The sequence below is a fragment of the Macrobrachium rosenbergii genome, chromosome 21 (assembly GCF_040412425.1).
Source record: "Macrobrachium rosenbergii isolate ZJJX-2024 chromosome 21, ASM4041242v1, whole genome shotgun sequence".
In the NCBI taxonomy this organism is placed as follows: Eukaryota; Metazoa; Arthropoda; class Malacostraca; order Decapoda; family Palaemonidae; genus Macrobrachium; species Macrobrachium rosenbergii.
In genome coordinates, this window is record NC_089761.1 from 70,521,233 (window position 1) to 70,538,441 (window position 17,209).

The 17,209-nt window shown below is 38.6% G+C and overlaps 1 protein-coding gene across 1 annotated transcript in view; it reads left to right on the plus strand.

Annotated features, from left to right (window-relative positions):
- Positions 1–17,209, plus strand: part of LOC136849552 (general transcription factor 3C polypeptide 1) — a 1,135,756-nt gene that overhangs the window by 558,811 nt on the left and 559,736 nt on the right. Inside the window, 1 exon segment of the mRNA XM_067122889.1 lies at positions 15,834–15,968. Coding sequence (XP_066978990.1) covers positions 15,834–15,968 — 135 coding nt within the window.

Below are 17,209 nucleotides of genomic sequence, written 5' to 3' on the forward strand. Positions count from 1 at the left end.
AGGTAGCTAACACCTTGTAGCTTTTATTAAACTCTTATTCCTTTTATCACTACTGGTCTACTATTATGCAGGACGTACACATTATTCCTTTTATCACTACAGGTCTACTATTATGCAGGACGTACACATTATTCCTTTTATCACTACAGGTCTACTATTATGCAGGACGTACACATTATTCCTTTTATCACTACAGGTCTACTATTACGCAGGACATACACATTATCTGTGCCACAGCAAATTGCTCAGTCTGCTTTTCACCTGTGGAAATGGCCCATAACTACCACCCATGAGTCAGCCCCAGAAGGAAGAAAGGAGAATTTGGTTGCTTGCCAGACATGTGTGAAATATTCAGCATGCTTTTGGCAGCAAGTATAAATGATGAAAGAACTTATTTTAAGCTGTCTCTATTAGTTATAGATTTCAACGGGTACAGAAGAAGAAGACTACAGGTACTGTGCATGTTCTGGCAGAACTATGGGAGTTTGGTTCCATCCCTCTCCAAGCAGAGTCCACAATTGGGCCAATTTTACAAAAGTAGTGGATTCTAGGAACTCCCACTTCACCTCCTCTGATGGAGGCGAAGAATCTCTTCTTGGGAGAGAGGTCACTGATACCTGACATGAAGTGGATACAGCCACTGAAATTTCCATTCTGAATCCAAAAGATCTAAGGAACAGGCTTCTGTTTTACATGAGAGAGATACTTCAAATGAGAATCTTGCCTTTCCCATGCTGCAACCATGTATTGAGGGGACCCTAATAGGGTCCACCCAACCCCATCTGCCCCATCTGAAGTATCTGTACCTTCTAGGGGCCAGTGATATATCCTGGACTTCTACACTCAGTTCATGCAGACCTCCCTTATATGAAAATTTGCTTGCTATACTTTCTGTACTGCCAGGCAGTGATGGTACAACTAGCTTGGCTCAGTCAGTTCATGCAGACTTCTCTGATAGGAAAGTTCTGCTAGCTGTACTTTTTATACTGCCGGGCAATGATGATACAACTGCATTGTCTCAATCAGTTCATGCAGGCTTCCCCGATGGGAAAATTCTGCTTGCTTTGCTTTCTATACTGCCAGGCAGTGATGATACAACTGCCTGCCTTGGCTCATCAGTTCATGCAGGCTTCCCAAATAGGGAATTCAGCTTGCTGTACTTTCTATACAGGTTGACCATCACTAATCCGGCAATCAGTAGTCTGGAACAATCAGTAATCCGGCACAAATTTCGGCTAGAGTTATTTCTAATGTTTCCGCACTAATTTTCAAATTTCCCGGGTCGCTGCGCTGACTTACTCGCCGGCCGCTTCGATTTGGTGGCGCTGTGTGCTGCATCGACAAACTGGAGGTGTTTGTAAATGCAAGCATGCTTTTGCTGTTCCATTTTTTACATTTATTATTGTCTTTTGGCCTACGCTAAGGTATATCGTATAGGCTATATATACGGCTAGCCTACATTATACTGAACTCTATTCACATATTAACAGCATTATACAAACATCAACATAACGAATGTGCATCTTTTTCTTGGATCTTTTAAAAAGTTATGCTTTACTACTGCATTGTATCTAATTGCATATATTCTCATATTGCTTTTGTATTATAAATTGCGATCAATGTTTTGTTTTGGAACCGATAACGCTGTGTTTATTTCACCACATTTAACTCAGTTCAGTGCGCTTTTCTTGCTTCTAGTAAGCGTAAATGAACATAGATACTTTATTTATTTGGGACAAAGATATTTTTCATTATACGAAGTGTTTTTAAGTCGAAATATAACTTAAATACGTCTCGTTGTGAAATTAATATAGCTATTTTTTTCGTTAATATATGACGTTCGCGGGAATCGCGGCTGGCCGTTTTGGGGCATGTTTGTTTTGTGTAAAAAAAATCTAGATGCCGTTCGCTATTTTCTCTTGATTTCATCATAATACGAGCTTTACGTATTTATCTTTTATCAGCGTGAAAACAGCAGTAATTTCTATTCTTTCATGCCCAGTAGTTTTAAAATACATTCTCTCCAATTTTATTTATGGTCGAGTTTCATCCATGTTGCCGATGCACAATAATTTGTAGTCATTAGCAGCTTGAACATTGTTTTCTCAGCTTCAGCTACAACTTGCAGCTTAAAGTTACTGAAGCAGTATATTTCCTTGCCAATCTTTTCTCCAAAGCGAATAAGGGTATAGTGTAAAAAATATATCAGTCCTATTGTACAGTACTTAATGTCATTTGTAACATAACGACAGTAATTGTTTGACCGTACGATAGTTGAAATACAAGCAAAACAGTTGTTATCCGATACGATTAGTAGCAAAACAACAGTTTCCTGTTCGATTGTTTATGGCTGTACGCATTTACGCAAGAGTATAATGTTACTGACAATACTTTTATCATTCTCTTTTACTTTTTTAACTAGCAGATGGAATAAAGAGATGGAGGAAAAGAAGTTGGTCTATTGTAAGTTGGTCTCTATCGCTGCCTGCGCCTGCGCGAAATCTAAAAATATTTCCTAAATATTTTCGTATCGGTATTAATTGCTAACCCCAACGTAAACTCGAGATATCGTAATTCGAGCACTACCTGTATTTGATAATTGTCTTTTCTTTATTAACCAACTTGTACTGATTTATGGGATATTTTAATTCTAAGATGAGGTGCTTAGCTGCTGGGTTTCGTGTATTCTAGCCTAATAAATGGCTAATTCGGCAAAATGGCTAATCCGGCACCCTCCAGGTCCCAGTGACGCCGGATTAGTGATGGTCAGCCTGTACTGCAAGGCAGTGGTGATATGACTGCCTTGGCTTCCCTGATGGGGAAATTCTGCCTGCAGTACTTTCAGAATTCCAGGAAGAAATCATGAACAGTATCAAGGATAACCCCAAAAGAGTGTAACTCCTTTGAAGACTCACTTGCTACTGAGCATCAGCATGGAGATGCTATCCATGATTCCTAAGAGGAATTCAGGTGTCCTGGATATGGAAACATGTATGATATGTAAAATTTCTCATCCTTTAAACTAGAGGATTGAGAGGCTGCACAGTCTGCCCAGGCAGAGATAGGATTCTCACCAAAAATCCTAGGTCATGGGAACAGGATAATAGAAAACCCAAGCCCAAAAAGAAGTTGAATCACTTCTCTAGATCCCCCGCTGAAATCAGAGTGGATAATAAGAGACAGCCTGCTCACTCCCAGAGCTCCAACTGGTAGCAGTTGAGACCAGGTCGGACAATAAAACCTCAAATCAAAATGTAGTATGGGCACCAATATCTGTCCCTGAGAATGATACTGATAACCCATGGCGAGACACCTCAGTGTGCAGCCTTGCACGAGATGGAAAATATCTCATTAATGAAAGGAGAACTGATTGAGGTTGAACATATAGAATTTTGGGACAGAATGGCCTTCCCAATACTGAATGGCGCTTTGTCCCTCCATCAGTAGGAATTCAGAAACAACTGAAGGAGATGGTTATCTTGTCTAATAATACAGCAGTGAAAGCCAAATAGAAGCAACCATATTAATGAAAGCCATAGAGGCAACTTTCTCCAGTTTAATGGAAAATATAGTACAACAACAAATTTACAGAACCAGTAACCTCTCTGGGAGGCATCAGCTTTCTGTGTCTTCACTTTTGAAACAGTCATGCGAAGATGGAATTTCAGAATTTTGTGATGACTGGGAAATGAGAGTTTATGGCAGAAATAAAGCCATTTGTCTCCACCATCCCGGTATCTGGTAGTTCTACAAAGGAATGAGCAACATTTTTCCTCCCAAAAGCTCCCACTGGACATGGTTACCCAGCAATTTGGGATCCTACTAGAAAAATCTCAGTAGCCAAAACACGTATGTGGATTCTATTGGGAGCACTCTATGACTTTCTGGAGGGTTGCATTATGGCTTGAAAGGAAGCATTGATGGGCTCCAACATTTCGCTCCCCAGTGTAACCCCCCTATTGCTTTCTTCCAATATCTGTTGGGACCCTTTTTGAAGAGTGTTGTTGCACAACTCCCTGAATGAGCCCAACAACAGAATTGCACAATATATAAACTGTTCTTGAAAAAAAGGTGGAATCTTGGAGACAATACCCTTGAGAGTTTTCTCTTCCTTAGCCTAAGAAAGCTTGGTGTGAATCAGAGCCGTACAAGCCTACAGTAACTGTTAAAGGACCCTTCCAACAACAGAAGGAAGGACAACATAGCATCAGCACCCCTTTTGAAGCAAACAAGACACTTCTACCAGGGGAAAGAAAAATCAACTGGCTTGTGTATTACAAGAAAAGGAAGAGGTTGAGCCCCATAGAACTTGCATGGTTGGGATTGTCTTGTACAGCATAACATGTTTGCATAAATTTTTATATATACTGTACCTATTTTATGGGAGCTCAGGAGTGAAGGATTTTAACTGGTGGCCTACCTAGATGATTGGCTAATCTGGGGAACACCAGAGAAGAGTGCTGACAAAACCTGAGAGTGGTTGTTGACAGACTCCAGTCAAAAGGGTTTCTTAATAGGAAGAAGTCCCACCTTACATCCAGCAGACTTTTCTGTGGCTGGGACTTTGTTGGGCTACTCTTTGCAGCCAGCCGTCTCTTCCCAAAGCACTCAAACCAGAATAAGGAAGGACTCAGAAGATTTCTTGCGCAGCCCAGCTCTTACAGATAACAGTTGGAAAGAAGTTTGGGCCTTTTACAGTTTGGGTCCATGATAGATCTAATACTGAGATTGTGACTGTAGGATTTAACAGTCTGGCTCTCACATGATAGGAAAAGGCTTTGTAATCGGCTTTGTCTAAGATTGGGAAGACTGTCTGTGGACCTGGAAGGGGTCTCTGGCAAACAGGCTGACCGGCCTCCACTGTTCGTATGGATGCCTCCTTGACAGGTTAGGAAGGCCATTGGGAGGATTGTCAGTTTGGGGGAAGATGGCCACCTGCTTGGGGTGAGAGTTTTACCAGCTTCCTGGGGCTATTGGCTGTCTTTTCATCTCAGAAAATTGAAACCTCGAAAAGGGACTCACATTTTGTTGGTCCTAGACAATATGACTGCAATGGCTTCTATAAAGAGGTTAGGCTCATGCTGAGCTCCTTGCAAGTCAGTACTGTAATTGGTAACATGCTTCCACATTTCGGAAGCTTGCCATATGCAAGGATCATCAACTTCCAGTATATGTGTCTCTGAACCTGGACATTCAGGCAATAACAAGATATGCATTTGTACAAGACTGGAACAATTGGAGGACGATATACCTTTTTCCTTCATTGTCCCAGATTTCGAAAACTTTAAACAATCTACTAGCTCTCAATGGAACTGCTTGCCTAGTAGCCCTGAATTAGCCAAATGGTAATTGGTTCCTTATTTCTTCCGCAGTAGGCAAAAGAATAGATTATATTGCTGTCTGTTGTTCTATCCCAGACAGGAAGAGGGAATTCATCTGCCCATCCTCCTCTCTGAGCCATGACCTTCATGTGAAATTTTAAATCTAGTGTACTGTGAAAATTATTTGCCTAACATTGCTAGCTACCTAGTGCCAACTGTGGACTTCATCCATCCAACATACCAGTCCATATGGGAAATGTGGTTAGATTACCCCCACACTGAGAGCCCAGTTGAAATCTGGTAAAACAGTTCTACATTTTATTATCTTTTGAAGTCAAGTGCCTTGCTATTTCAACGATCAGGACATACAAGGCAGTATTGGCAGAACCCTTGCCTTATGGTTTGGAATTGATTCTAATATAGAAATTGATAATTCCGTTCTCCAGTCTTTTACGCTGCAAAGGTAGCTCCTGTAAGGTTTCCCATTACCTGGTCCCTGTATAAGATTCTTTAGACTCCTGTCATCCGCTCAGTTCATGTGCTGCAAAAGGCCGTCTTCTCGACTGCTTTGCCATCGGGAGCTCAGATTACCGTACGGGGCTCTCTTGGGAAAAGACAACATTCCACCACCCATACGTCTAGTTATCATTTGCTGTTGTCTCCTGGCCTATCATTCCTGGCTAAGAATGAGGACCGTTTTAAAGGGAAAATCCCTCTTCTGATAAAGAAACTCAGTATTTCATGTAAAATGTTATGCCTGGTTCAGGCACTTAAGGTACACCTAGATGTCATGGCGAACAGATGGTCCTATTTTTCATACACTAAATGTCTGAGAATTATTTTAGTGGCCCTCATTAAAAGGCAGACCCTCACACCTTTCCTAAGTCACATGATATCCAAAAGGTGAATACATCATTAACTTTCTTTGGAAATGTTTCATTTTTTAGCCCATCTTTGGCTGAGTCGGTTGAGCTTCGGACTGTCACTCGATGGGCCAGAGTTCAATTCCCCCGGCCGGCTGATGAAGAGTTAGAGGAATTTATTTCTGGTGATAGAAATTCATTTCTCGCTATAATGTGGTTCGGATTCCACAATAAGCTGTAGGTCCCGTTGCTCAGTAACCAGTTGGTTCTTAGTCATGTAAAATAAGTCTAATCCTTCGGGCCAGCCCTAGGAGAGCTGTTAATCAGCTCAGTGGTCTGGTAAAACTAAACTATACTTAACTTTTGAAGAAGTCTTTGAGTGTTCAGATTGGTTATTATAGACAGTATTGTTGAAATTGTGAAGGCTCAATAGTCCTGCAGCCAGACCCAACATAATTAGGTAGGTAAGTAACTATAGAACGACAATGGATAAATAGATTTATAGATTCGTGTTTCTCCTGTTCTTTAGTGCCAGACCTGAATGGCTATCCAGAATAAAGAAACTGTTAATATCCTGTGGCTTTACCTTGAATAAAAAATTCCTGAAACACTATTGCCATGAGAGTGGTGGTCATGCTGAGATATTGCTTGGGAAGGTGCAATAATCCCGCAGTGAGACCCAACGTAATTTGGTGAGCCACCTTCTAACCACAAGAATGATACATATTGGGTCATGTATTGTTCCGTTCTTCATTGCCAAACCCTATGGGTATCTGGAATAAAGAAAATGGTTAATAACCCATGACAATACCTCAGACCAAAATTTAATCTGGGTTGTTGGGATTTGTTTATATGAAACTAAGCCATTTTGTCACCTGTCAATTTCTTTTGTAAGCTTCTTTGAGGACAAACAGCGCTGTGTTGTCAAAAAACAGATTTTGACAGGAAAACCTATTTTTGGTAGCTGCTGTGAGTCCTCAAACCTACCCACTTTCCCTGATGAAAAGGCATGGGACTGGGGTGAACATTTATCTTGCTCAGACCTGGCTTGTAATGAAGATGGCGTTGACTTGTCACATCTGTGCAAGTATGACATAGAGCCTAGGTAATCATTGTAGGATAGGAGACAGAGCCCTCCTGACTTGATTCCTGTATATTCTATCACTGTGCCAACAAGCACTATTCTGGCCGAGACCAACTACCAAAAGAGAATTCTTTGTAATTGGCTGGTCTGTCTTATGGAACCCTGGGGCGACCATGAGAGTGTAACTCCTTTGAGGACTCAGTGGCTACCAAAAATAAGGTTTTCCTATGTCAAAAACTGTGTTTTTTTAATATATATATATGTTACCCCACATTCTATGTTGCTTTTTTTTTTTGAGAGAGAGAGAGAAAGGCAAGCAAATGGAAAATAAGTGCATAGCTTACCTTAACATAGTGCATGCATGTACAAATACAGACATATACACTGACTAAAAAATATGTTAAGACACACTTCATTACTTTATTAAGTGCAACACTGTACTGCATTAAATGAATATCAATTAAAATACTGTACCAGAGAGAGAAGAGGTTGGAGGGCAAACTAATTGTGTACAGTAGTTGTGTAACAATGCATATGTAGGCATAGATATACACATATTCAGAGACTTAGAAATTAATTACTTATAGCACAACTATAAATTAAATGGTAATAAAATCCCAAAATATTAATATAGAGTAATTTTGTGTCATCTTACCATGAAGACAACAAAATCTAAATAACAGTGCATTAAATACATTACTTGTCAAACAAAATACCAAATTTTAATAGATAATGCATAAGTTAATTATGTAACTATTGTACACAATGGCTGGAATTTTTAGCAAAGAGAAAAATAAGCACACATACTTTGGTTGCAAAAGCAAAAATACAAAAGATCATGATGCAAAGCACAGTATCTTTACAAGGCTTAAAATATGCCAAACAACAGATATGCTCACCATGTGATAAACCGTGTGTGCTTACTGCATTATTTCATTTCAACAGACATTGGTTGTGGTTGTTTAAGTATCCAATAAATCTAGCATACTTACCAGATGATTCTGTTAAGTGCAAAATGTTTTATATTTTACTAAATTCAGATGCATCTGATAAGTAACAAAATCTGGTAAATTGATGTTTGTTAAGTTGAGGTGTCATTGATGTTATCACGCCAACTACACTCCCTGACGGTGCTCATTCATCAATGGGTGATAGATTATTCAGTAGGTCTCTGCCAGGTATATCCCAGGCAGGAGGAATGTAGTGGCAACAGTCTGAGTCATTGGAGTCAGGTCATAAGGACAGAGTGGTCTCTGCACCAGGACATTGCAAACAGGCTCTTTCATCAGTGGAGAAGACCCTCAATAGACCTGTTCACAACAAGGTTCAACAGAAAACTTGAGATCATCTGTTTCATGGTTCCAGATCTGTTTGCAGTGGTGGAGGATGCCCTGCAACACCCCTGGGGCAATCTGGAGGTCTATGTCTTCCCTCCATTGTGCCTAATGCGTCAAGTTCTGAAGAGGGTAATGGCCTCTCAGACCTCAGAATGACCCAGATCTCCTAACCCAGCTGTCAGAAGCTCTGAAAGAGATTCCTCCATGGCATAACCTTCTGTGTCAACCCCACTTCCAGAGATTCCGCCACCAGTAGAGTCCCTGTCTCTTCACGGCTGGAGACTATCCAGTATCTACTCTGACCGAGAGGCTTTTCTTGCAGAGCAGCATCAGAGATGTCTGGCTATCTTAGAAGATCTTCCTCAACAGGGCCTCTCTCCAGTTGGAGCTTTTGTTCAGCAAGTAGCAGATATCCTTGTTTTTCTCCACAGAGAAAAACTACTTTCCATGTCTTCCATCAAGGGCTACAGAGCTGCCTTGAGCGCAGTTTTACAAATGAGGGATGTTTATCTTTCTTCTTCGTGGGAGATCTCAGTACTTCTCAAGACCTTTGAACAGTCATGTTCTCCAAAAGAGCTTAGACCACCCAGTTGGGACCTGACTTTGGTACTGGGCAGCCTCACCCTTGCCCCATTTGAGCCTCCGTTAGCTGTGCGTCAGATAGGAACTTGACTTCAAGACGGTTTTCCTGCCCTCACTTTCATGTGACATTCTCTTGGTGAGATGTATTCGTTCTTGGTCTGAGTAATCAACCCAATATCACGCATATAACATACAATTAGCGAATGAACTATAGCTAGAAGTGTTCGTGAACTGTCAATGATTAGAATAATGTCAGACTAGCACAATAAAGCGTCGACCAAGTTGTTTTTTCGAGTGAATTATTAAAAATTGAACATCATGGAAGTGTCTAGCAACAACAATGGTAAGAAATGGAGTAACCTTGCTTGCCTTGCAGATTACCAATATGATGATTTGGCAAGTAGAGAGCTAGGGTTTCTTATCGTTGAGATCAGCAACAGCTCCAACCAAAAAGATGCAAAAATATTCACAGACATATTGAAAGGATATGATCCTTCAAACTGGAGCAAGTCTGCAGAAAACATACTGAAAATAAGTGAAGGAGTACCAAAGAAATTTCAAGTGATTTAGAGACTTATAAAGAAGATTTACATCAATCAACACATTCCAATAAAGAAAATTAATATAGTGAATATACTGATTGATGCAATAGGAAAACAAATGCCTAAAACATGTAATCTATGTAATGTGTGGTATAGCATTGTAAATCCACAAAACCTGATCAGGAATTGCTATGCATGCCACGTACCTACTCATCCTACATGTGCAGAAGTCCAGTAAAATAAAAATAAGGACACAAAAGTATTTTGCTCAGCATGTCTAGTATGGATAGACAATGTTATTAAATCAAGACTTAAGATGCAAATAGTAGAGGGTGAAGAACAGAAAAATGGAAAAGAAGAAAATAAGATTAAAGAAATAGAAACAAATAATGAAAACAAAGAACAGGATAAGAGTATGGATGCAGAGAAACTCATAGATTCTACATATGAGGCAATACGGCAGCATACATACGAGGAAATAAATTATGACATGATAACCCAAAATAAAATCCCAAAGAGGTTTTACCCGGATCTTCATACTAATGGGAAAGAGCCAAAAAAAAAAAAAAAGAAAGACACAGTATGCACCCTTTTGAAAAGAGGGAATTGCAGATTCGGTGAAAGATGTTACTGCAAGCATCCCAAGATATGTCACAATTATGAGATTTATGGCAAATGTGCATATCTAGACAGCTATGAGGATGAATGCAGCAATCTACATCCAAAAATATTCAAAAACTTGAAAGAAGGAAAAGGATGTAGGTTCAACAAAAAATGTAGATATATACATCCTGTAGCCATGAAGAACAAAAATCAAAATCAAATATGTATTAAAAATCAAAGAAAAAATAAGCAAATAAAGAAAAGAACAAAGAACATGAGATGAAGGAAAAAAAGCAAGCCAACACCACGTTATGAAATGTCAGCATCGCGATATGAGGCATCAGCACCTAGATACAGTGCAAAGAACAAGCAATGTATCTACGATGCCAGGGGATGGTGCAGATACGGAGATAAATGCAGATACAAACACAAAATGAATACAGGCAGTCCCCAGTTATAGGCGAGGGTTCCGTTCTGAGGGTGTGATGATAACTGAAAATCACTGCTAACCAAAAATCGGCAATTTTCGGGGCTGATTTTCAGTTATCGGTGCCTCTGTTAGGTATGTATCAGCACCAATACCCAATTATCGGCGCCGATGAGCGGAAATCAGCAATTTTCGGCGCCAAAAATTGCAGATTTTCGTCGCTAGACAAGTGCCGTAAAACTGGATCGCCGTTAACCAAGCCTGCCATTAACCGGGGACTGCCTGTAAATATGAAGATGGAAGATCAAATATTTTGGGAGAAAAAAAGATTTTTTAATGTCCAAATTTCTGGAAATAAAGAAGAGAACAGCATATCAGAACAGGAAAGAGACTATGGGAAAATCCTTATTATTACCCAAATTAGATAATGGAGATAACACGCAAACCACCATAGTGATGAATGCGCAGGGTTTAGTTTTGAGAAACTCAAAAAGAAAAATAGAGTTCTTAGAACTAACCCAAACTGAAAAAATAGATATAATGAAAATAAGTGAAACCTGGTATTCCCAAGAGACTGGTAATGATGATCAGATAAAGGGTTTCCAAACTTATAGATCAGATAGAAAAAATAGGAATCAAGGGGGAACCACGATATATGGGAGAGACGTAAATCAAGGAAAAATCTGTGAGAAATATAGTAACACAGAATGTGAATTAATAGCGGTAGAATTTGAATCTGAAAAATTAGTGAACATCGTAATATACAGACCCCTAATACTAAAGAGTTTGACATAATAATAGAAAATTGGATGATATACGTAGAAATCACAAAGACTGGACTATACTCCTATCCGGAGACTTTAACTTTCCTTTCGTAGATTGGAAAGAACAAATAGGAGATTGTGGTTGTATTTATGTACATGTAAAAAAGAGAGTAATAGTAGCGCAGAAGATAAGAGGTAATTTGAAAATTTGAAAAGCTATTAGATATGCTACTAGAACATAACATTCAGCAAATGAATCACCTGCCAACAAGAGAGGATAATATTTTTGACCTAGTATTTGTGAATGAGGTGAATTATGTTAAAGAAATAATAGTGTATAATACGAGTATTTCAGACCATAATGTCAAAGAATTAACAGTCCACTCCAAAGCAAGTGAAAACAGAGATAAGCAAGAGATGAAAAAGTGGGAAGGATATGGAAAGTACAATTTCTATAGTAAAAATATAAAGTGGTCAGAAATAAATGAAGAATTAAACAAAGACTGGGAAAACATATTCGTAAGTGATAATATACAGTACAGGTAAATACAGGTATATTATATAAAATATTAGAGAAAATAGTGGATAAATATATACCAAAGAAGAAAAGTAAACATTAGTCATGCATACCAAGAGACAGAAGGATCTTGTTCCAGAAAATCAGAATGTGGAAAAAAGGTCTTACAAAAGAAAAGAATGCATGGAAAGTGATGGAACTAAAATGTAAGATAGAAAATGCAGAACAAAAGGTTATACAATCAAAAGAAAATGAAAAATGGGACTTAGAAGAAAAGACCCTACAAAATAAGAAAATATCAAAAAAACAAAACCAAAAATATTTTACTCATATGCAAAAAAAGATGAATAAAAGAAGAGTAGAAATAGGCCCTCTAAGAATTGAAGGGTGATTAACGATGAAAAAAAGGAAATATGCAACATATTAGCAGAAAGATATAAGAGAGAATTTACACCCAGAATTGATAATAAAGATAATGATACAGAAATAAGAGATGAAAATAGTGAATATTTATCGGACATAGATATTAATGAAGCCGATATTGTGCAGGCTATTAATGAAATTAAAAATGGATCAACAACAGAACCAGACGGCGTCCCTGCCATTTTGCTAAAGAAAGTAGTTCATTCTATCGCAAAGCCACTCGCAGTATTATTAAGACAAAGTGTAGATATGGGCAAGGTTTATGATGAACATAAATTAGCATATATTACCCCTATTTTCAAAAGTGGATCAAGACTAGAGGCAAGTAATTATAGGCCTGTGAGTCTAACATCACATATGAAATTGTATGAAAGGGTAATGAAGAAAAATATAATATAGGACAACATGGCTTTGTACCCGGAAAAAGTACACAAACCCAACTGTTAGTCCACCATGAAAACATATATAAAAATATGAACGAAAAAGATACAGATGTGGTTTACCTAGACTTTGCAAAAGCTTCTGACAAGGTAGACCATAATATATTAGCGAAAAAAAATTGGAAAACATAATATTGTGGCAAAGTAGGAAGATGAATAAAAACTTTGCAAAACAGAAAACAGATAGTGATTGCAAACGATGAGAAATCCAATGAAGCTAAGGTAATATCCGGTGTGCTACAAGGTACGGTGTTAGCTGCATTGCTGTTTGTTATTATGATTGCAGACATAGACAGTAATGTTAAGGATGGGGTAGTGAGAAGTTTTGCCGATGACACAAGAATAAGTAGAGAAATTACTTAGGATGAAGATAGGAATTTGCTACAGAGAGACCTAAAAAAAATATATGAATGGGCAGAGGTAAATAGGATGGTATTTAACTCTGATAAATTTGAATCAGTAAATTATGGTGATAAAGAAGGAATGCTATATGCATATAGGGGACCTAATACAGTAACGAGACAGTCACAAATAAGGAAGCAGTTAAAGACCTTGGTGTGATGTTGAGTAGGAATATGTTATGCAATGATCAAATAGCAATATTGTTGGCAGAATGCAAAGCAGAAATGGGAATGTTGTTCCGGCACTTCAAAACAAAAAAAAGCCGAACACATGATTATGCTTTATAAAACGTATGTACTGTACGTAGTCCACTTGAATATTGCAATATGATATGGTACCCACACTACCAAAAGGATATTGCACAAATAGAGAGTGTACAAAAGTCCTTTACAGCTAGAATAGAAAAAGTTAAGAACCTTGACTACTGGGAAAGACTGCAATTCTTAAAATTATATAGTCTTGAAAGGAGAAGAGAATGCTACATGATAATACAGGCATGGAAACAGATAGAAGGAGTTACCGAAAACATCATGGAGCTAAAAATATCAGAGAGCAAGCAGAGGTAGATTAATAGTGCCCAAAACTAAACCAGGAAACTAAGGAAAGCACACAGGGCATTAATCCACTACGCGCCAGCATCAATAATGCAGCGTCTGTTCAGTGCATTACCAGCTCATCTGAGGAACATATCAGGAGTGAGTGTAGATGTGTTTAAGAATAAGCTCAACAAATATCCAAGCTGCATCCCAGACCATCCAAGATAGGAAGATGCAAAATATACTGGAAGATGCATTAGCAATTCTCTGGTAGACATCAAAGGTGCCTCACACTGAGGGACCTGGGGCAACCCGAACGAACTGTAAGGTCTGTAAGGTAAGGTCCTCAAAGCGAGTTGGTGAACTCCATGGCCCATACTCCATGGCCTATACTCTTTGCCTATCCTATGATGTCAAACATAAGAGCATTGGATGTCCGTAGCCTTTGAATTTGTCCCAGAATTTGTGTAAGTCCCAAAACCCTTCCTGTCATGATGACAGATTTGATTCTTTCTCAATTCCAACTCTTAATGACTTAGTTGATAGCGATCTGGACGAATTACTCCTTTGCCCTGTCAGAGCACTACACTGCTACCTGAAAAGGACTCACCATCTCCGACCGGGATGCAGAAGACCTTTCCTTACCACTGGCCAGAACAAGAAAGATGTGTCCAAGAATACAATCTCCTTTTGGCTGCGTGAGACTATCAGACAAGCCTATGGTTCGACTTCATGCTCCAATCCTAACTCAGTGTGGGCAAGAGCACATGATGTTAAGGGGCTAGGCCCTTCTTTAGCTTTTAAAAAGAACTTGTCTGTTCAAAGGATTTTGAAGGCTGGCACATGGCTTTGTCAAACCACCTTCACTTCCTTCTATTTGCAGGATGTTGCCCACAGGTCCTTGGACACTTTTTCCTTGGGTCTGGTGGTGGCTGCTCAACAGGTTGTTTAACTCATCTGGTGCCCCTAGTAGGACAGTTTGTATCTTATCTAAGAAACTGAGAATGAATGGGATGGCTGGTCTCTTTCAGTTTCCCTTCTTTTCTTTGCCCAGTGGGCGAAGAAATCATTCCATCATGTGCTGGATCAGGTCTGCTACAGGCGATACTACGGCCTTTTTTGTTAAGTTTTGCTTTTTCCTACACGAATATAAAACTTTGGCAAAAGCAAGTCCCTCCTCTCTATAGGAAGGGGAGAGAGGATTGATAGCAAACTATTTGTGGCCATGAAGGTTTGTTATCTACAGAAATAGTTCTTTAACTTCCTCCTACATTGTCTCATCACATTGTACGGATTCCCAGAAGTCTGATTGATAAATAATCACTTATTTATTATGTCAGAGGCTTTGGTTCTCTTCCATAGGCTTCTATAAGCCAGGAAGAGTTACCAGGTGTGCTGAACCTCCAGTTGGTTCCAGACTTTCTTTCCCCCGCTCCAAAACTGAGTCTATCTGTAAGTTAAGACCCAGGTTTGTTCCACATGTGAACAAATGACAAATTTATTAATTTGTATTTTTCATAGCTAACAAACCTGTGGTCTTAACTTATATGGCCCACTTCTAACCACCCCTCAATCAAGTTTCCTGGGATGGAAGAAACTGAGGCATCATTTCCTTCGCTACATGCGCAAAGGAAATTGACAGTTGCCACCTAGGCCTATCGGCCTACCTCGTTGCCACCAATTCCTTGTTAGTTATTTTTACCAGTTTCCTGCTGGCACCAGAAGAATTATCCATAAGTTAAGAGCACAGGTTTGTTAGCTATAAAAAATACAAATTGATTAATAAATGTCATTTTAACGAACTTTCCAACCTAATATACTCATACTGTATTGATAAGTTTAGATTCTGCCCTCCATGGAAGTTCAGGTGTTTGTTGCATTTGTATTATTGTGCAGTATGCTCTGTGTAACTTTAGCTTGTTTTATTTTATTTAACATGCTTTCCTCAGTGTTGCATTCTTTTGTTTGATAAGCTTTTCAAAATTTTCTCAGGCATTCCCGAGTGTCCTCTCAAAAGCGAATTAAACCAGACAGTTATCAGAGAGATATCAAGATGCGCAAGCGATCACCTAAAAAACCCTATTACGATGAAGAGGATCGAGCTGCTCTTAGAAGGATGAATAAATTGTGAGTGCATTTTATTTTTATGTAGCATTAATGGTTAGAGAATTTATCATGTTTCTTGTTGGGTTACCCAGAATTTAGGATTGGAGTCCACAGTGTATGTTGGTAAACTTAAATGATTTTCTTCCTAGTTCCCCATAAATTCCTGAGAGTATAAAAAACCGTCAGTAGATATCTAATCATTTTCTTTGCTCTTTGGGTTTTACTGGAGAGGAAGAAAGGTTAGTCAGGTAATTATGTTTTTTTTCTTGTTCTGCATTATCCTACATGGTGATGAACTGCCATGAATATGACTTGTGTGGATCAAGTTAGACACAGTAGCAGGCCATCTAACTTGAAAAACTTTGAGTGCTTGGCATAACCAAAGTTAGGGGAAGATTGATCTGTGGAGTTGTGTACTCCTGTGAGAAATCAAGTGCCTATTTTTAATTTCCTACCCATTTGTACTAACTGTATGGCACACATCTTGGTATTAGTATTGTTGCTGTACATATTGAAGTGATCCGGGTTTTTTAAATTTTTACTTTATTTTAGGGTAAATTATATTCACTGTCATCATTAGGCATATAGTTCTGTCACTTCAGATACTGAGCCTTCTTGTAATAAAGGTTAAGTATTTGTTCAGTAACATTTATAAAGCAATTTTTGTCATAGAATATATAAATGAGATCTACAACTATATTGAGGTTAGAGAAATGAAAGGTGCTAGAAACAGACATGATTTGGCATTGATTCCCCATTGATTTACCTTTTAATGTTGAAAATTATTCAAGATAGAGATGATTTGGAAAAATAAGTGTTGGGTGTATTTTTATTAATAAGAAGACCTTGGATTTGTATAAGGAGTTGTTTTCCAAGATGATATGTCACCAAAGGGTCTCATTTTTGCTAATGTATGGGAGAATGATTCGATCACTACATGATTGTCCTTCAGTGAGGTATTCAAGTCAAATTGGCTCATGTCATCTTGCTGAAATAGGTTGACCAAGAACATTTTACACAGAAGCTGTTGTACAGGTATTACTTGATGTCTGTGTAACTTATTTCACCTGCATTTTGTTAGTGAATGTTGTATTTTCAGAGCCTATCTACTACGCACTATTTTACGAAGTGGAGGTTTCTTAGTATTCTTGAGTCTGAAATGTAGATAATATATTTTATAACATTTTCCTTTGATTTGAAGCTTGTGATCACTGTAGGATCATGTAATTGTTTCTGCACAAATGCAAACCTTTGTTCCTTAC